The sequence below is a fragment of the Gallinula chloropus genome (genome assembly GCF_964237585.1).
Source record: "Gallinula chloropus genome assembly, chromosome: 8".
In the NCBI taxonomy this organism is placed as follows: Eukaryota; Metazoa; Chordata; class Aves; order Gruiformes; family Rallidae; genus Gallinula; species Gallinula chloropus.
Genome location: NC_140093.1, coordinates 21,345,843 through 21,365,736, shown reverse-complemented (window position 1 = coordinate 21,365,736; position 19,894 = coordinate 21,345,843). Strand labels below are relative to the sequence as shown.

The 19,894-nt window shown below is 46.8% G+C and overlaps 1 protein-coding gene and 1 long non-coding RNA gene across 3 annotated transcripts in view; one reads left to right on the top strand and one right to left on the bottom strand.

The window, feature by feature from the left end:
• The first annotated feature begins 737 nt into the window (after positions 1 to 737).
• Positions 738 to 3,767, top strand: LOC311194298. Of its 2 annotated transcripts, none has more exons than XR_014617439.1 (3): positions 738 to 1,718; positions 2,601 to 2,654; positions 3,125 to 3,767. It is a non-coding gene; the product is annotated as an uncharacterized lncRNA (long non-coding RNA). The 2 variants fall into 2 exon arrangements; XR_014617440.1 differs by having other exon boundaries at positions 2,510 to 2,654.
• A 4,698-nt stretch (positions 3,768 to 8,465) lies between these two features.
• Positions 8,466 to 19,894, bottom strand: part of PPM1L (protein phosphatase, Mg2+/Mn2+ dependent 1L) — a gene marked incomplete at its 5' end in the record, with an annotated part of 84,993 nt that continues 73,564 nt past the window's right edge. Inside the window, 3 exons of the mRNA XM_084267576.1 lie at positions 8,466 to 9,176; positions 13,798 to 13,959; positions 14,551 to 14,653. Of these exons, the coding sequence (XP_084123702.1) occupies positions 8,830 to 9,176; positions 13,798 to 13,959; positions 14,551 to 14,653 (612 nt within the window). The 3' untranslated portion in view covers positions 8,466 to 8,829. The remainder of the gene's footprint in view (positions 9,177 to 13,797; positions 13,960 to 14,550; positions 14,654 to 19,894) is intronic.

Sequence of the window (19,894 nt, the reverse complement as noted above, 5' to 3'; positions counted from 1 at the left end):
AACCTGGTACCCTTAAATAAAAATACTGGGCACTCACAAAGCCCTCATCCACGTGTGTACCCTGTGCATGTAAGGGTGCGTTGGAATACGCTGTCCTGCTTTCCTCTGACATAAGAATCTCTGCCTGAATTTTCCAGAATGCATGAAATGTCACCGAGGAATAATGCTTATGCCAAGAAACTGGCTTTGAAGATGCTTCCCAGATTCCCACCTGGATTCTTTCCTAAACATTTTTGCAACTACATGGACCTGTGCCACCCTCAGTATGTGTCTGCCCAGCACAGAACATAGAACAACTACCAACAACTTCTTTTGATGTACCTGTCTCCTCCATAATCATTCCAAGAGCGTCGGAGGCTTCAGGATCTCATGGGGTCTGCAGCAGCCGATGGGAAATTCTGAAACTGGGATGGACTTTGTGTGTGGACATCTGGGCACATCCAGATACATATCAGAATTGCTTTCTGTCTGTGGTCCTGCTCCCGTGTGACATGGGGCTAGGTGCAGGAGAGTTTGTGAGTGGTTTAGTTACAGGACATCCCTAATACACAGGGATAATCAAAACCCACACAGATACGTCATGTATGGATGCAACCGCAGGGAAGACTGAAACAGATGAGTTTATATTGTGACTTTAGATCTGTTTCTAAAACAGTTTTCTTCAAATCATATGATAAAAGTGGGAAATTCTACAATTCAGCTTTCTTAAAGAAGACAAACTCTGCTGTATCTGTAAAGATGGATATTTTAATCACTTTATTCATATCAGCAAGGCCAAGGTTTCAGTAGTTTACACTCCTAATAGACAACAATACAGAATTTGCAATTGCATGAACATAATTATTCTTGACACATTCACTACACAGCGAAGACACTATAGTTACATCCTGTACACCTAGAATGACAGAGCACTGCCACTTTATTTGTACTACAGCTAAGATGTTACGGTGTATTTACATTTGGCTGTCTTTCAGATAGTCTCTTAGAGACAAATTAGAAGAGGTGCAGAAACCTCTTAGTACCAAGCTTGAGGTTTCACCAGGTTTTTTTTTGTTACATTGTGATTATGGTCAGTGTTGAATTTTGCTCTCTTCAACAACTGCACGTGGGGTTTTGATGGGATTACAGGGCGTGTTATTATTTTAGATACAAAAACGAGGTCTTGGGGCGAATACTCTCTAGGCAAGTATTTCAGATGTCAGTGTTCTAAGAATGGATGTTAAGGTCAAAGTTCTTCAAAAATAGATACATTTTAAAATTTTTTTTGGTTAAACTAAATAGCTAAGGATACAGTATTGCATAACTGAGGGAAGAATGCTGTTGCACATCTAGAAACAGATAAAACTACAGTTACTCCTGTGGGTTTGGGATCTGTTACTTGCACTGTCATCAGATCCTGAGAGCTGTGAGAAACAGTTAACTTGTTCTTTGATCGTTTACACATCTTAGAAATACCCTCTTTTTTTTTTTTTTCCTTTAATAAGCCTGCCAGGTTAAATGGTTAGAAATAAACTGTCACAAGAACACCGGTACTACAGCACGGGTTGTATTGCTTTGTCAAAATAAAACACCCCAAACTGTAACCATGAAAGATGATAAAATCTTCAGGATCTGGATAGACACAGCAGACAGAGCTCCTGTTGAGAGAGGGAGAGCCAAGCTTCATGGAGAAACGGCTGTGCAGGACTGCAGTAAGAGTGCCACCCTCACCAAGCAAGGTAAATTCTTTATTCTACTATCAGGTTACTAAGCCTTTGCTTTCACTAATGTAGGTTTATACACAGTGATCTGATTGTGCCACCTGAAATTGGAATCTTAATGTGATGTCGGTTCAGAGAGAAATTTACATAGTGAAATATTTCTGCTCCTGTTTTGTTTTAAAAGAAATAATTTCCAGATCTGGTTTGCACTTGAGCCTGACCTTATTATTGCTTAAAAGATCATAAAAATTCTTAACTAAGCTAATGTTTCTGCTCAAGCAAACAGCAGGGAAGTTTTTAGTGTGAGCAGCCATGCAAGAGGTAAAAGAAGTGTTAGAAGACTGAAGTAATAAAAGCTTTTCAGTTGGTGGGGCCCTAATTTTATTGCTTCTACTTACACTGTTGTACTAAAACCAAAACCTAAGCCACAGGCTGAGATTTTGCCAAATCCTGTTTCTCATGCGGGCAAATGGTTCAGGAAACAGTATGACGTCAGAACTGCAATCACTCCTGGCTTTGATGGGGAAATTTTGGGGCTTTCTGACTGAAAGTCATCAAAGATGTCTGGAAAGTACTGCTGGCTGGGCAGCCAAAGGGGTTTAACAATGTGCAATTTCAAGGCTCTGTTGCTTGTGTGTGAGAGTTAAAAAGTCAAAATGCTGAAATCTTTGTGTGCCTCCTACAACAAACCAGTTCCAAATAACCCATGAAACAGCAGGTGCTGCCGGTGTAGGGCATCGCTCTCTGCCTTCAGTTCCATTCTGATGCAGTTTGGAGTATTTTCCCAAGTTTTGTCTTGTGTTTTCTAGTGGCTGCCAAAGAATTTCAGTGCAAACTCACCATGAGTAACTCAGGAATGCTGGATGCACCATAAATAATGTGCTCTTATCATGTTCCCAGTTTAACCTAGAAACTGATCGACAGTCAACCAAACACCATGGCGCTGAACTCCTGGTAAGTGCCAATGGGTTACATTACCGTGCTGAAGGAGTTTGGGGGGTAGAGCTTTGCTCCCTGTTTTTCATATTTTCATGAATCTATTTTTGTCTGAGTAATGTGTGCTGCTTTGGCTGTTTATTAAGTACTTTACAGTTTGCCTAAGATAGAGGTGGTAGGGGAAGAGAGGTAAAGCTTGCTGCAGTCTCTTAAAATAAGCTGCTTGGGTTTTAATGTGGTTACTGTGAGTGCACGTGAAGCTGTAAACCCTCTCCAAATGCTCGTCCTCTTGGAGGAAGGGAAAAAAGGAAAGTTCAAATGAAGCAGATAGTGGGGTTTGGGTTTTGTCATGTGTAGTTGAGTCCCCATTTTAAAGAAACCTAAAATTGTAAAATGTACCTGAAAATGTCAAGAACACCACCCCACCCCACCCACCACCCCCCCCCACCCTCCGTTTCTAAAGATCCTGAAGCCACTTTGTTTCACAGGACTGAAGAAGCACAGTCCCTCTGAAACGCTGCACTGCCACGTGACGCTTGGCTACAGGCAGTATTGGCTGCAACCCACAGGAGGAAATACCACCTGAGCTGCAGGTTGTCTCACCTGCTGGTACCGGACTTTGCTCCCCTCCTAACATGTGAGGACTTCAAAGAGTGACCTCTCTGAGGATGGTTTCTGTGCCTGAGCTCTGTTTTCCTTTTGCTTTCTGTCGGCGCTGCGCAGCACATTAACTTTCTACAGCACCTTAATCCGAATTGAGTTTGGACTTTTAGAGTGAGAGCTGACGGTGTGTAAGGGTGATGTCTGTCCTGCCTGGGCCAGGGCTCAGCTGCTTCCCCTGGTAATGCTTTGCCTGTGGTGGTCCTCCACCTTGGAGTAGAGTGCAGCCTGCTCTGAGCTTACAATAAAGATAGAAATCTTTAAAACGCTTCTGGCTCCCAGTGAAAACACCATCACAAACAAGCCTGAAGAGGCTCCAATCTACGATAAGGCAGCTGTGCCCTACTAACGGGAGCTGTCATTGCCCGAGATGGATTGCTAAACATCGTGGGCTGGTTATCTGGTGTGTCATGGAGGATTTCTGTTAAGAGAGCTCTGACCTGCCCTTGCAGCATTCAAAACGTGCGGCTCGTTGTCACAGCGAGTCTCTCGTGGTTGTTTCTTGGTGTTTCCAGGCACGCTGGGTAGAAGTTCTGCAGTCACTGGGTGCACTATTCACACAGGCTGGGTTTTAAAGCTGTTCTCCAGACCTGTTAACTCCAGAGTCTGCAGTTATGCTGTGGTTAGTTTCCCATGTTAAAGGTAGATGTGTTTGGACTGTATGAAAATGGACTTATTTTGTACACCCAGCACTGCTGGCCACTGCTTACACCCTGTACCCGGCCTGTGTGGGCAGGAACGCTGTTCTAAGAGCAGCAGGGATTCAGTCCAGCATGGAACTAGCTCCAAAGGACATTTTCCAACTGATTCATGTTTTTAACATAACTTAAAGTTTTCCTACCGGGAGGAGGAGATGTAAAATTCCCAGATGGCCTTTGGCAGCTCTGGCGTGAGGGTCTCACGTTGGCAACAGGACCTGAAGCCGAGGGAGCGCAGTGGTGCAGGAGCAGAGTCGCTCTGCTGGAGCCGGCTGCTTTCCTGGGGCAGCAGCAGCACGTTGTGCTCACACAGCGCTGCTGAGGGGTCTGGCTGCAGCCCGCACAGCTTCACTTCAGGCTCTTGTTGTTACCAAGGCTTATGCAAGTGCCAAGTAAGTACAGTTGCCATCACCCCCTGGATACAGCGTAGGAATTCCCATAAAACAATGTTTGACAGTCCTGTGTTTGGATTTCTAAAACATTCCAACCGATTATTCATTTAATTACCTTGGCAGCACACAGGCTGAAGGAGATTTCTGAGCATCAGTGTCCCCACAAGTGCTGATGTGTCTCCAGAGGCTTAAAAGAATGTAGGGTTGGACACTTAGATGGAGAAAAAGTGCTTTATTCCCCTATTGCTCAATGAACTCAGAGTTCTTCCTGAAGGCCAGGCAGCTCCTAAAAGCGGATTTCAGAATTTTCCTCAAGGATTGCTCTCCTCTTTTTTATAGTTTTAGGCAAGCTTCAACTGCTCTGACTGCTCAAGGTTTGCTTAACAGAGCAGCTAGGCCATCATACAGACTAGCTTATGTCTAGAGCCTTGTTACCTGCGGGAAACCCATAGGTAACCCAGCTGCTTACTTCAGCCTTATATAGTCAGCATGAGATAAATAAAAGGGATTTAACATTATAATCAGTATTTGATTAATTGTACATATCTTTGTAAATTGCAGTCCTCAGGTTTAGAAAGAGAATTGATAAATACACTGACAAATGGAGGGGCAGCAGCTCTGTCCATGACAGCTGCCAGAATTCCACAGAACATTCCTCATTTTTAACCTCAGTGATTCTGTACAGCCAGATTTCGGGATGGAGGCCTAAAAACCTGCTGTAGGACATGACAGCCTGGTGAGGTGGGTGTTTTCTTTTGTATAATTCACTTACTAAATGTTTCTCTGCATAAGATAAGTATCAGATACATTAGCAATATATTCATCTTATTTAAAGCAAGGATGTCATATGTTCTGAGAGACAGTGGAACAACCAAACTCCCTTATTTTCCAGCTTCAGCCTTAGTCCTTACTGAGCAAACACTTACTTCAAGCTGAGGCAGTGCTTTGGTAGAGACTTCATAGTCTAAAAAGTTTAAACAAGCATTTAAAACGCATTTGCTGGTGTCGTGCTGACGTGTGCCCGTGCACCAAACTTGCACACACAGTTTTATCAGCTGAATATCCACATTTCTGAGCTGTATCTGGGGCTGCATGTGTTCAGCCTGCACTGCCTCAGCCTGAGAGAAGGGCTTTGCTTTAATCTCACCAAACTACTGCGCCAGGGACGGTGGTGAATTGATGTCAGGAATGGAGCTGCTCGGGCCACGACTGTACGAGGCAAGGGGCAGCTCTGGGATGTCTCCCTGCTCTGGAGAGGTGCCCAGGAGGAAAAGCAGGGCAGTGTGCTCAAGTGTGGCCTTGCCCGTGCTGTAATGCCTTCTGCCACACTGCTCAAGGGACATCCCACACTGTACCTGGGGATGTTTCTGGCTGCTGTGTCTGCCAACCCTTTCCAGGTGTAGGATGTATTATTAAGGCAGTGGAGGATCTGACCCGAGTTTGTTTAGGTTGCATAAGCAATGTGTACATTACTTAATCTTGTCATCCCACAGCTGTACTTATCACAACTGAATTTGGCACAGATCAGCATGGCTGGAACATCACAGGTGTCTAGAACTGGGTGAAGAACTCTTTAGAGGGCTTCTAGCAGGGAGCACAGACACCTCACATGTATGCAGAAGACTGCGCAAAGCCTGTCATCTCCATTAGTCCTTCACCTTACACCTCCAGTAGCTCTAACTAGTTTTTTAAAGTAATAAAACCAAAAGTCAACAACCTGACCAGAGATCACTGCTGGGACTGGCTTTGGCCAGGAATGGGGCAAAGGCAGGAGCAGTGCAGAGAATACTGAAGGTGCTGAAGGAGCCATTGCTGCATCCCCAGACATGAAGGTGGAAGCAGGGCTGATTCGGGAGCTGGCTGGGTGACAAAGTAAATGAATTTGGGAACAAATCTCCAGACAAGTGTGTGAAAGTTCTGTATCACATTCACTTTCCTAAATCCCACAAGTGCAGCTAATGCCAGAGCCAGCCACACTCCCACTGCTTCCTCACCACTGCTCCAGGAGCCTGTGAGCAAGTAAAGTTCCTGCCACATCACTAAGGCTCCTGCCACCCCACTTTCCTGCCTGTCCCAAACACCAGAGCAGCCAGCAAGCTGGCTGTGCTCAGGAGAGGGTCAGGCATCCCTTGAGCGCTCATGAACCCAAGAGCCAAGCTGCAGGAGGCATAGTGGCTGCCCTGAGCTTTCTGCTGGAGTGGCATTAGGCTATCATGGCTTGTTTGGAGCTGACATCATTCCAGCTCCATCTAACTTCTCAAACCCTTGTGAAGGATTAGTGATGTCCCTGTGATTTAGAGTCTGTGGGCTGCTGGGTCTGTGTTTTCTCTTCCCTGGGCAGCTGTTTGTACAAACATCCAGGCTCTATCCTACAAAGAAACACCAGGTACACCAGAAAAAAATCCTCACCTGTGAAGGGGAAAGGAAGGGCAACTGCTGTGTGCACCATGTGCTCTGCCTCGAGCGTGGCTTCCATACTGCTGTGAGTACATGATTAAGTGCTCCCATGAAAATACCACACCAGGTTTTCATTTCACAGCATTCTGACCTCAAATACCTTTTCAAAACAAAATAACTAAAGTGCTCTGCTCAGTCTAACTGCAAAGAATTTAAAATTCAAGAGATTTAAAAAGTTCAAAACCTTCGTCCTCTGGGGAAGGACCAGCACAGGCTGGTGCCTGCTGCTTTCAGAGGATGCCAAACACTTCTGTACTTGTCTAACCCTCAGCCAAGGGGCTCTACCCATAGTCTGGGATGGGGCTGCTCGAGGGCACACACACCATGTGAGTATACAGTCATGCTGGTAGTAGCAACAGCTCCAGCTCAGAGTTGTGGTAATTCCCATCAAACTACAAGAGGGAGGTTTGCAGGGGAGGACCTAACCTGGGAACACAAATGGAAAGACCAAGATGGGAATTCCTTCTGGAGCAGAAAGAAGAATTTTGGCTCTTTCATTTGTGCCTCCAGAGACACACACCTGCTCATCACAACCACGAGGCATCCCCGTATTTCAGGTGAGCTGCTGGCCCAGAAAGGGCCACAGGTGGGTGATATGCAACAGGAAGCTTTTAACCTAAGCAACAGTGTGTCTTTACCCAAGAGACAGAGTTAACGTGGCACATCCCTGACTCCCCTCAGGACCTGAATGCCGACAACCTCCATCACCTCAGAGACAGGAGACCTCAGTGGATCACCCAGGACCACGCTCTGCAGGGAGGGAATCCCAAGGGTTGCTGTAAGATATGACACAGGTAAGCACACCACCCCGAATCCCAACCTCTGAGTCAGGCCCTGGCGCTGTTCCTCTAACAGCACTGCCCTGTCACACAGATTCCAAACTACAATTAAATACTGAAAGTTAGATCTAAATATATTTTTATCTAGATTTAACACAAGCTTTCGTCTCTACAGTGCAATGACGCTCCTGGCATTTATACATTATACTGAAAAACATTTCTAAAGTGGTCTTCCCCTGGATTAACACCACAGATTAATTGGCAGTGGTACAAGGAAGTCTTTAACAGGCTTGACTTCCACCTAGGTAGCTCCAAGGAATGCCCTGTTTTGATTAGTTTTCCCAACAGTCACTAACGAAATTAACTTTATCTTTACACGCCTATGAAAAGTCCATGCCAAAAACCCGAGGTGAGGTGAGTCTGGGTGAACAACAGACTTCCTTCTACCACCACAGAGCTGTTTTTTGATACAGGAGGTGTCAGACCTCAGAGTGTTTCGCTGGAGTTTAAGATTAGCTGGTTGGAATACAATATGGCCTAGAGTAATGCAGAGACTTGAATAAACACGTGGCTGCAGGTGCTGGGTAACTGGACCTAATCACATGCTTGGCAGGATTCATTTAAGGGTGGGGAGATTAAATGAAGCAAGAGAGCCAGTTCTGTGGTAGCAGGTTAATAGTTGGCTCCTTTTCCTTCTTCCTATTTGTAACAATCAATCACAAACCTTTTCTTGCCCAACCTTCTCTCTGCAGATTAAAACCAAAAAGAGATGAGAAACGTGAGAGCATCGCTCTGAAGTCACACCTACAGTCACACCTACGTGGGGAAAGCAGCATCCTTCCTATCACTTGCACTGCCCCGACCCTGCTCTACACCTGAACGAGCCTTCGACCATTAGTGATGAGAGGGAAGGAGTGAAATGAAAAGGCTACGCAGGATTTGTAAAGGAAATTCCGAAATGGAAGGTTACAGTTAGTTCCTAAGGAGCAGCAAGGTCACAGGAGACAGGTACATGGGAACAAACTTAATTCTTCTAATCACTCAGAACGTTATTTGTTGTATTGCTCCTTTTGTTAAGTAAAGAACAAAGACCAGAGGGATCTGTTCCTTTTGTGTAGAATCTTAAATGGTATTTACTAGAGCTTTCTACTGCGTTTAAAATGTGAGTTTGTTGTAAGTTCCGAGTGAGGCAGAGACCTGCTGGTCATCACTGTTCTTCTGTTTTGCTGCTATTCCTGAACTTCACCACCATCACTGTTATATTATCGGGGCATCCTCTGTAAAAGGACTGTAGAACTATACTCTTTGCACCGAAGTGTGGTTCATCCAAGCGTTCCTTGATGAATCTCACGGCCTCCTCGTTGCTGAAGGCATCCCACAGACCATCCGATGCCAAGATCATGAACTCTGGCTGCAGTTTGTCCAGGTCAAAGGTAAGAATATCGGGGTCGGGAATGACGACATTCAGGTTCTTCAGAGGGTAATCTCCCAGCGAGCGGGACATGGCCAGGATGCCCTGAACGCGCCAGGAGCCATTAAAGCTGATAAAACCACCTAGAGAGAAACACCAACACTTAAACCAGTTCGTTTTCAAGTTAAAGCACTTCTCTGGCTTCCTGCCAGACCCACCCAAAAACTCACCCTGTGGCACCCTGAGGGACACAGATGTTATGTATCCCAAAAAGCAGGAGATGCCATCAGTTAACCCTCAGAGTGCTGCAGGGAAGAGCTGGATTGTAGCTGCTAGCACTTGGAGAAACAGCCAAAGCAGAGGAGTCAGGACTGGCTCTGCTTTCAAACCAAGCTGCTTCGTGCTCTCCGCTCCTCCAGACACCACCAGCTTACTGCACACGGGTATTCCTGTACTGAGTAACTTCCTGCTCTGAGACCTGTATGGCAATGGCATGGTGAAAATACTGAAAGGAAATCTCTATATTCCAGTGCTCATAAACACCTCCTCCTCCAGGCAGTTTGCATTTTCCCTGTTTCAGGAGATCTAGGAAGGAAATAACACTGAAAACACCCTGCAGTAGGTCTCACATCTCACTTTTAAGGCATAAAGGGAAGAACCAAGGGCAAATGCATTTACAGACCTTCAATGAGCTGTGTCCCAAAGGAGCAAAAACCTGCTGTGAACTGATCACAAAATCATGCATCCAAACAGACAAATGCAGAGTGGGATCGGCCTGGTGTTTCTGTCACCAGGATTAAGGCTGCTTCTTGTTGAAAATACGTTGTTTAGGGGTTTTTATACGTTTTGCACTGAAGCAGATGACTGTGACAGAGCCAGCCCCTGGCTGCCCCGCAGTCTGGGAGGGAATCACACAGTATTTGAGGTCAGAGAGTCAAAAAAATCGAGGCATCTTTAATTCCTGTGCGCGCATCTGTGTGCCGCTGCCGGCACTGTTTCACAGCAATACTCCTGTCATCCTGATGTGAATGAAAAGTCACTTGAGGACATGTAATTTGTAAGCACAGAACATGAAAGTGTGTAACAGAATCAGGTGAACTGTTGGCTTTTATGCCCGCAAGCTGTCGGCTTTGGTGCTTTTATAAACACCCTTGTTCTCTGTAGTTATTCCAGCTCTGAGCTTCAGCCTGAGTGCTATTTGTCACGCACCTAACTCCAAAGATAGTATTTCCATCCCTAGGTGGCTGATCTGACCTGTGAATTCCTTCAGCTTCCAGGTGAAACTACACTTCAGTTAATGATTCATTGTCATTTAAAGCTTGACACTTGATTTGTGTTAAAACCAGCAGAAACAGAACTTTTTAGCGAGTGATCACAGAATCACAGGGTTGGAAAAGACCTTTAAGATAGAGTCCAAAAGTACCTGTCCTCTACTGACCCGTATCCCTGAGCACCTCATCTACCCATCTGTTAAACACACCCAGGGTCGGTGACACAGCCCCCTCCCTGGGCAGTCTGTTCCACAGCCCCACAACTCTGCCAGGGAAGAAATTTTCCCTCACATCTGATCTGACCCTGCCCTGGCACAGCTTGAGCCCATTGCCCCTTGTCCCATCTCCTGTCCTCTGGCTGAAGAGACCATCACCCACCTCTCTGCACCCTCCTGTCAGGTCAGTGTAGGCAGTGGTAAGGTCAATGATTTCATGAGTAGTCATGTGGAGTCTCCACTGAGAAGTTTCCCTCTACAGTCAAAAGGAGGAAGGACTCCTCCTGAGCTGGACTCAACAAACCTCACCCGGCTGCTGCTGTCAGTTCTGAGGGCTGCCTACTCCCCAGCCCAGGGGTTCTCAGAAGTGCTGAGCACTGTAGTAACTGCAGTGTAATCCTGAGTACATATCGGAATGATGGGGGATGCAAAATGCAATTCATCAGAAGCAGTGTGAAGTAGACACTGTAGAGGACAGCAGTGCCTGTGCTGCTACAGCATGGGCAGAGATTGCTGCAGAGGGCTTGCTCTGCTCTCTGTGGGTCGTGCTTGTGTGTACAGAATGAGCTTTCAGTGCCGTTCTCGCGTGGTGCTGGAGCTGCCTACGGCACAAGCAGAATTCCTGTGGTTTACTGAAGTGTCTGTTGGCACTTCTGGTATTGTCTGTACAAAGCTGTCCCTACAGAACACACAGAAATGCTCAGGGAAAAGCAAACATTCTGCAGCGCTGTCTGCTGCCGGAGGAGAAAAGGCATCAAAGGACCAGCAGCTCTCTGGCAACCACACAGACATTTGGCGCGTTAGGGAGAGCTGAGCTCAGAGGATTATGCTCAAGGTGAACAACCGAAAGGTCATCAGCGACAGTCACCTTGCAGCTCTGCAGCCAAGAGCTTCTTCTCAGCCAAACTCACGGGTGTTTCAAGGGCCCTGTCCTAATGCTGATACTCTTGTGCTTCACTCCAGCTCCTGATTGGGTGGAGATTCCTGTGTTTCCTGAGGAAACCGGCATCCGTGCCACAGGTAATTCCACCTCAGCTCAAAACACGGAGCCCTGCCCCACTCTCCTAGCTGCCACCTTCCCTTTTGGCATCTGCTGCCTCTTGCTGCACTGCAGGAACTCCCAGGAGAAACCTGAGCATCGGCTTCTGGGGTGAGAGCGTCTCAAGGCACATCGGGCCGATAAGCAGGAGTCCTTTGGGTCTGGGTTGATGAAGACTTTGTGTGGAGCTGCTGGGAGGGGGCAGAGGGACTGAATTCATTCCCCACCCACTGACAGCTGACAGCAGCAAGCAGTGAGCTTTCCTAACATCCACCACGGCAGCAAAAAATGAGGGGTGAGTTTAGACCTGTCATCCCAACACTGACGCCTTGTTGGAATGCACAGGGCAAGTCACACTCCTCTGAGCTGCTGGTTCAGGCGGCCTCAGATCGATTTATATCAGAGTGGAGTTTGAAGGGTGTTTTCTCAACTGAGGCTATACGGCTTTCACTTTGAAATGAAATCTAATCCTCCTAAGGTGGATGCACAGTCATGTTATAGCTACCTATACAGCACTGCACAGTGCAGCTTGATGGTGCAATGTAAAGTCAGAAACCTGGGATGTGCTTCAACGCCGTGGTTACTGCTGCTTTCCACAGGTCTGTGCTGCAAGAAAGGATCTAGCTGGTGGAAGAACAGCCAGGTACTTCTGTCACAGGAGCAGGGTATGCTTCATCACTCAGGCTGGGCACTTTGCTTCAATTTCCCACTCACTGTGTGTACAGAAGGGATGTTCCACAATGTACAAGTATTGGCACTTCAATAACCTGGGCCGTATGTTTTTAACGGCACTGCAAGGCCATATCAATCATGATAACACAACAGGTAACAGAGGAGTGAGTCCATGAAGTCACCAGGCTACAGGGAGTATTTCTTCTTTAGCTGCAGGCAGCTATAAACTATTAATAGTATAATTATAAATTATTACATGACTATTGAAATGATTTTTTCCCAGGTTGGAAATTCCTGCAAAAATCCAGGTTAATTTTACATGCTGCTGAGGTATAAAGCCTCACTTCCAGACAAATGAAATAATCCAGTCAGCTCTTTCTCCTGAGTGAAGCCCCTCTCCAAGTGGGGCTTTTATCAATTTCATAGAGGCCCCAGACCTGGCCAAGAGGGAAGTGGTTTTCCAGAAGACTCTCCAGATTTCACTGCTACATCCTCTGAGTCCAGAGTTGAAGCAAAGCTGAGACCAAGGTTTTCCTGTTCCTCCTCAGGTTCTGAATACATTCTCTCTCACTTGGGGGGACTTACATGGCCTCAGCCCTCTGCCCAGCAGCAGAAGGACCCCCAACTGCTCCTGCTCTTTGGCGATAAAAGCAAAGAAAGAGGAACGTGCCCATCATGCAGATGGGTGTTTGTGTTGGTGGGAGCCTACAGAGCCTGTGGGGTTTAAAATGTTTTAAGCTCAGGGAAAAACTTGTTATTTCCACTTTAGAGACAAAGATGGGGAGGCAGAGAGGCAGCGTGTCTCTGGAGGCAATGCTGATCCGTAGGTTTAACACAAACAAGAACTACTCTTTTTTCCTTCATCAAATAATTTGCTACTGCAGGCTGCTGTGTGAGCCAACCCAGAAAGGGGTTCAAAGGAGACTTTGACAAATTCGTGGAGAACTGGCTGTTATACTTGATAATCCAAATGTAACTTCTAGCCCAGGAGGTCGCTAAACTGACAAGTGATGAAAGCTAGGAAGATTTATTACTGAAAGGGTTCGGTTTCTTACATTCTTTCCCTATATTCCTGCTACAATTTACATGTTTATGCTCATTAGCAGTCCCTGGATGGGAACAAAAAGCAGCTTTGATGAATTAGAGTCATGCTCTGCTTATTTGAGGAACTAAACCTCGCTCAGCTTCAGAGCCAGCCTCTTGCATTAGGGCTGCTGGTAGGGTCTGGTGTGAAGAAGCCTTTAACGCCACCGCTCCTGTTTATTAATTTGCTCCCTGCAGAGATCACAAGGGAACTGCCCGGGATGGGCAATTGCCTGCTGAAGACGAAGGCTGTGCTTCTCACTCTGCCACTGGCTCATTACAGCATAAGTCAATCTGCTTCTGCCTCTCCATCAGCACCACGACACCCCACTGAAAAGCACTGTATTAATAATGGGAGATTTTACCTGCTGATGCCTCAAGTCTAGGACTTCTCAGTCCCTCCCAGGGGAAAGGGCTACGTAATCAACAGAGTAGAGAAGAAAAGGATGAACCTTCCATCCAAAGCATGAAGCTTACGACTCACCAGCTCTCTTAATCCTCTTCCTCTCTTTCAGTTGGTAGGGCTTGTGATCGTGTGACAGGGGAATCGCGTTCCCGTCCTTGTCACACAAGACGCCTCGGGAATCACCAACGTTGGCCACCGTGAGCTCTTTATCTGACAGCAGCGCGATCAGACAAGTTGTGCCTGGAAAAAACAGAAGGGAATGGGAAGCAAAACAAATATATGGAGGGGGAGGGTAATAACATTATATATATATCTTTTTATATATAACACACACACATATATATTTGCAATTCTACCGCAAGTCTTCTCCGGTGGCTGCCTGTGGCCATGAAGACCAGCAGCTGTACTTGTACCTAACTCCAGCATCTTGTACTCCATCCCTGCCATGGACAAGGCAGTCACTGTGTCTGGCAACTCTCTGCCAGATAATATTCAAGTCTGTTACATTTCTCCTCTCATCAGCTGGGCCTGCAGAGGTGTTCCCCACTCACACTGCCTCACGTGGTAGCTATATGGACAGATGTTAATGTCGTGCCTGCCCACAGCAGGGGCTTCTCTTGGCGCCGCTCTGCCTGCATGGCTCCTGCGCAGGCTGGCGGCCGGATGAGCGATAGGAAAGCTGAACATCTGGACCTTGTCAGTCTTCTGTTCAGGTAGGAAAATGAATTATTAGCAGGAAAATGTTCTTCCTGTGAATAATGGTAGAGAGAGGCAGCTTTTCCTGACAGCCAGGAAAAGTAATAGAAGTACAAATTAGCCCCCAGAACCCACTTGCTGCTTCCGTGATGTCAAACTGCTGCACTGAACCGGGCACGAGTGGAACAGAGCTCTCTCCCCTCACCTCCTCAAGAACGGAGACCAGTTTTTCTTTTTTCTTATCAAAAAGAGGGAAAAATTTTACATTTTTAATTACTTTAACCTTTAAATACACACAAAAGGTAATTAGTCACTGGCCACTGCATCCAACAACGTGGTTTTTATTTTCCTCATTTCCTCCCCTCAGCTGCAGAGTGGGAAGGATGCGGAGCAAAGCCAATCCCACTAAGAATTGTCTGCATCTTCCCCTGCCGGGTAGCACAAGCTGCATTCATAGAAACTCCATCATGTATCACAGCGAACCCTTGCACGAGCTTTGGCCCAGACACCACAATTTCATTCCTACTTTACAACAGAAAGCTGGCAGTTGAAGCTTTTCAGCTGCACACCAAGTGACAGGAAAGGGGAACGTGCCTGGCACTCAGTTTAGATTACACAGCGCTGCCAAAAGTTTTACAGAAGGTACTGTGGTACCTGTCAACAGTAAATAACAATGACTCAATGCCTGCTTCCTTTTCCTTAGGTAGACCAGAGAAGCACGTGGTTGAGGTTTCACCTCTGTTGTTAATTTACATCTGATTATTCATTAAAAAAAGATGCTGTTTTAACAAGAATGCCGTCAGCGGGGTGTCCCAGCACTGCCTACCATCTGTGGCATCCTGACCTCTGGGTTTGCTCCCAGGGAGCTGTATTCTGTGGTCTTAAAGCTGAATTCTCATAGCTGTTCTTGCTGTGGCACTGTCCATACCCAGAGTTAAAGCTGTGTTGTGCCGTTCCCACGTCAGTACTTGAATATCCCATGACTGGTATAAATAAAACAGCCAGCAATAAACAAGTGGTGTTTGGATGCCCCATGCTCTGAAGATTTATTTATAACTTAATGACCTGCCCTGTGCAGCTCTGAGCTACAGCAGTTTGTCCCGAGACAGGCGTGTGTAAATATAATGTATTACTGTTTGGAATGGACTGACACGGCGCAGACCCAAATGGATTTAGTTTCCCCCCACAAAAACACCCCGCTACCTGCACAGCTCGATGGCTCACTGAGCAATGGGACAAGGAACCTAATGAGGGACCCATCCACCAGGATGACCAGGAAAAGGAGCTGCCTGCTGAAGAACCCCCCCCTCTGATGGCTAACCTGGAGGGTGTGAGGAAGGCGCTTGTTTAGATGTGGGTGTCCAGCCTCAGCACCCTGGTGAAGAGACACACTGTCACCCCAGAGCCTGGTAATGACAATACACAAACCAACAAGGTAATGAGGGTGCAGCCTGCTGCAGTGGGGTGCAGCTGGTCCTTTAAGCAGAACAAAATGGGAGTCAGCATTTGAGGTCACCTCATTCTCCACCTGAACAAAAGCCAAGAACTCTGCAAATGCACAAAGCATTTCTTCAGTAAGAAAATTACAGCAATAAAGGGCCCCCTCACTGGCGGTTATTTACAGAACTTTCCTTGCCACACGTTGGAGCAGCATTGTGCTGGTGATCTGCGAGGGAGTGGAGGGCTGGCACCTGCTGAAGCTGCTCTGATATTTCATCTCCGTTTCGGAGAGCAAAGGAACAGCTGCCTTTGCAATTTGGGCTGAAAACAAAACCTATCTGATGTCAAATGGGGGCAAAAGTGAAAGCCCCATTTGATGGGAACGTAGAGCCAAAACCAACTCCAGGAGGATCCTGGCGTGTTGCTGGAGAGACCCACATGCAGCACCCAGTGCTGCAGGGCTCCGTGATCCACCACCTGACTGATGCTTCACAGTGAAGATCAGAGCTCAGGCTTCGCCTCTGACTGCTATCCTGGCCTGACATTTGCCCTTATAAATTCATCACCACTCCCATGCATGAGGCCACCCTTCTGCTCTGCCCTCCTTCCCCCTTCCCATGACATCAGCACAGTGTGTATTGTTCCTACGGGCAGGAGTAAAACTCATACATTTCCTAGTAAGGAAAACACTGCAAATAACATCCTACAGTCCCAGCATTTAGAAAGTAAAATGCATCACAAATATAGTCATTATTACCACAATTTATATAGGAATGATAACTTCCAACAGTCTTCTTGGAGATGTGACCTGTGTGAATGAAAGAGGATGAAACAGGAGGTAATTTCCAAAGCGATTTAGGAAGGATCAGTTGTTTCATAGTCCCTGACTAATGGCTGGGCTATCGTTAAGTCCCTGACCTCGTGCTGCCTCCTGCCATTCCATGCGAAAGCAAAACTTATTTTACTTTGTTTTCTTTTCCATCTATTTTTATTTCAGTCATTTAACCTTGTGGAGAGTTAGAAAACATTGCGCTCCTGTCAGCCCCCTTAGATTTAATGCAATTGCACAATGGAAAATTCCCAACATAAAGGGTCCAAAATTGAGAACACATGTTATATTAGTCCCTCGATGCAGCAGCCTGAATAATACCCTGCCGAGCAGTTTACAAAGAAAATCACCAGAAAATTTAAAACCTGCTCTAATGCTGGCTGCAGAGATAGGGGCATTATTTTCTTTGCTCTTTTCTTCTTTTTTTCTTCAGGCAGGTAAGATTATTGGGGGTGTATTTTAGTATCAGACAAGGCACCTTGTAAAAGTCAAGGCTGTGCTGGCTGTACCAGTTTTTAGATAACGGCTTTATCGAAAGGAGGAAAAGTCACCAGAGAGCAAACAAGACCTGAATAAACCCCTGAAAGGCATTAGAGAGCACAGGTATGATCCAGCTCGCCCTGCAGCCCTTTGAGATCTTGTGCTTCCCATGTGGCATCAGAAATACCCTGTGGATGTCTGACTGGTGGGGACAACTCGGGATGGGGACAGGAGCTCTGGGGCTCGGGGTGGGCCATGCTGGTGGCAATTCCCCCACTGCCCTCGCTTCACCCCACTCCAGCAGCAGCCGTGCAGTCAGCTGCACCCGGTGCCCAGCACATCCTCTCTTCTCTGCCTTTGTGCTGAGCTTTCCTGCTGTTTCCCATTTCCCTCACATGATGCACGTTTTGGGCCATCAGCACTCCTAACGTTTCCCCTTCCCCTTCCCCATCATCACTCTCTTTGACCCTGTGCCCATCCCTCCTTCGTGAGAAATGATGAAACAAAGCAAAGGTGATGAGAAGGAGGAAAACAGACACATAATCAGTATTAATTATTTAAAGAGAGACCAAGGGACGTACAGAGAGAGCAGAGAATGATGCAGCAGCACACAAAGCTTTGCAGGTGAAGGATGCACAGCCTTTGAGATGCCCCACACAAGGAGGAGGAGGTGGGCTCCACCAGCTGGGACCACTGCAGAGCTGCAGGGCAAAAGACCCCCAGTAACCTTCACTAGAAAGACATGCCAGTGGGGTGACAGCTCTGACCAGCCCTGCCTTGGCAGTGACTCTGGGTCTGTGTTAAATCAACCCTCACAACTGCTTTTTGCTGAGGCTGGGCCACCATTTGCAGCCCGACAGCGTACCTGAGCCCACCTGAGCCCACCTGAGCGTACCTGAGCCCACCTGAGTGCCATGACGCCCGGTGGCTGCAGAGCAGAGCTCTGCCCTGCCCTCTGAGCAGAGACACGCTCACAGCGACCACAGGTCAAGAAGTTCTGTATGTGCTTGGCTGGGCTGATTAGAAAATAAAAGACAACTCAGACCTCCCCTTCATCCTCCCAGGGCTTGAATTCACACGATAATTAAGCATGAATTAGTATTTTCGAGGTTCATTAATCTTCAGAAGGAAACACAGTTACTCAGAATGCTGCAAAAAGCAGGATAAAAATAGTTATTTACTCTCCACAAGCGACTCACCCTGTGTGCAGCTTCCTTCTCATTTACAGACTCATTTCTACTTGCCTTACAGGGACTTTAAATCCTGAACAGTAAAAGAGCAGTGGTTTTCAGGGCGGATCTGTGAGGATTTTACCATCACTATAGCTGTCCTCTGTGCCCATCTGCCTCAGCTCCTGTGTCAAGACCAGCCACTCGTCTCCTGAGTTTCTCTTTTACATCCTCTGCACATCCCCCCCGGTAACACAAATAAAACTTTGATTACAGCCTGTGGAAGAGGCAACACTGAGAAAAACACTGTACATAAGGATACAGGGGAGGGTAAGAGAGTCTCTTGCTTCCCAGTAGCCAGGAATATGGATAAAAAGCGGTGTGAGAGCATCAAGATCACAACATGCCGCCTCTGCGTGCCCTCCATGTGACCCACCAATTCTAATCCAAAGTCATAAAAATAAGTCTAATTAGGCAGTGCTTATCTGTGAGATAAGCAGCGATAAAACAAGCAGCAGACATCCTGTTTCTTTCGTGATACGGCAGCGAGAGGGATTGTGGGAGCTGCAGGGACTGAAGCCCTTTCCATGCCCTGATGCTCCACAAACCACAATGTCAGAACAGAAGAGGAAGGATAAATCAGGTACAAGAAACGAAGTTCTCCAAATAATCAGTATTCCAAGAACCTGGAACTGGGGTGAGATCGCTGTAAACCCTTTACTGGGATGGATCTTTTGCTGCATCCCAAGGAACCTGCGCCTCCTCCTCAGCTGGTTTCTGATCCAAGGCACCATTTCTCAGGTGTAGTTTCAGCTTCTCTAATGACATCTGACCTTCACCAAAGATTTTGTGAAAGGCCAAGCTAATCATGCTCATTAGCACTCCTTCCCCCTGCAGCCCTTTAATAGTTACTGAAATGTTAGGCAGCTGCACAATTTCTTTAGCAGAAGCTATGCAGGCTGGAGAAGATGCTATTGTCATCTCTGAAAGCCAGAGCTCTGGGAAATGACGGGCTAGCCACCCGGGCTGGGAGAAGCTGCTGGTCACCCACGATACCTTTCAAAATCCACGTGTGTTTTTCAAGTACCCACCTCCTTCTCCTCAAACATCCTGAGAGGTGTGTGGGGCTGAGCAGCCTACATACCGTACAGGCATCCAGCCCTGCAGCCCCTCGCTGCTGGTGTTTCCTACAGAGAAGTGGTACCTCCCCTCCTCTGAGCAACGAACCTCTTGTGCAGAGTCAGTCCTGCACAGCATGAACCTGAAAATAACCATTCTGAAAATTGAAGATTTCTGAATTCCTTGATCATCTCAACACAATGGGTTTTTCCCCCCTAAAAGAAGCCATTGTGTTAAAGCAGATGAAAAGAAATGTTGGATTCTTAGGAAAACATAGGCATTATTTCCAGTCTTTGTAAGACTGTAGCTTAACTTCCACCACAAAAAATCTACCTGTCTGCACGCAGTCATGTGTTACAACTTCATATATGAATTACAGAATCAGACTGGTCTGGGTTGGAAGGGACCCCAAGGATCACAGAGCTCCAACCCCCTGCCACAG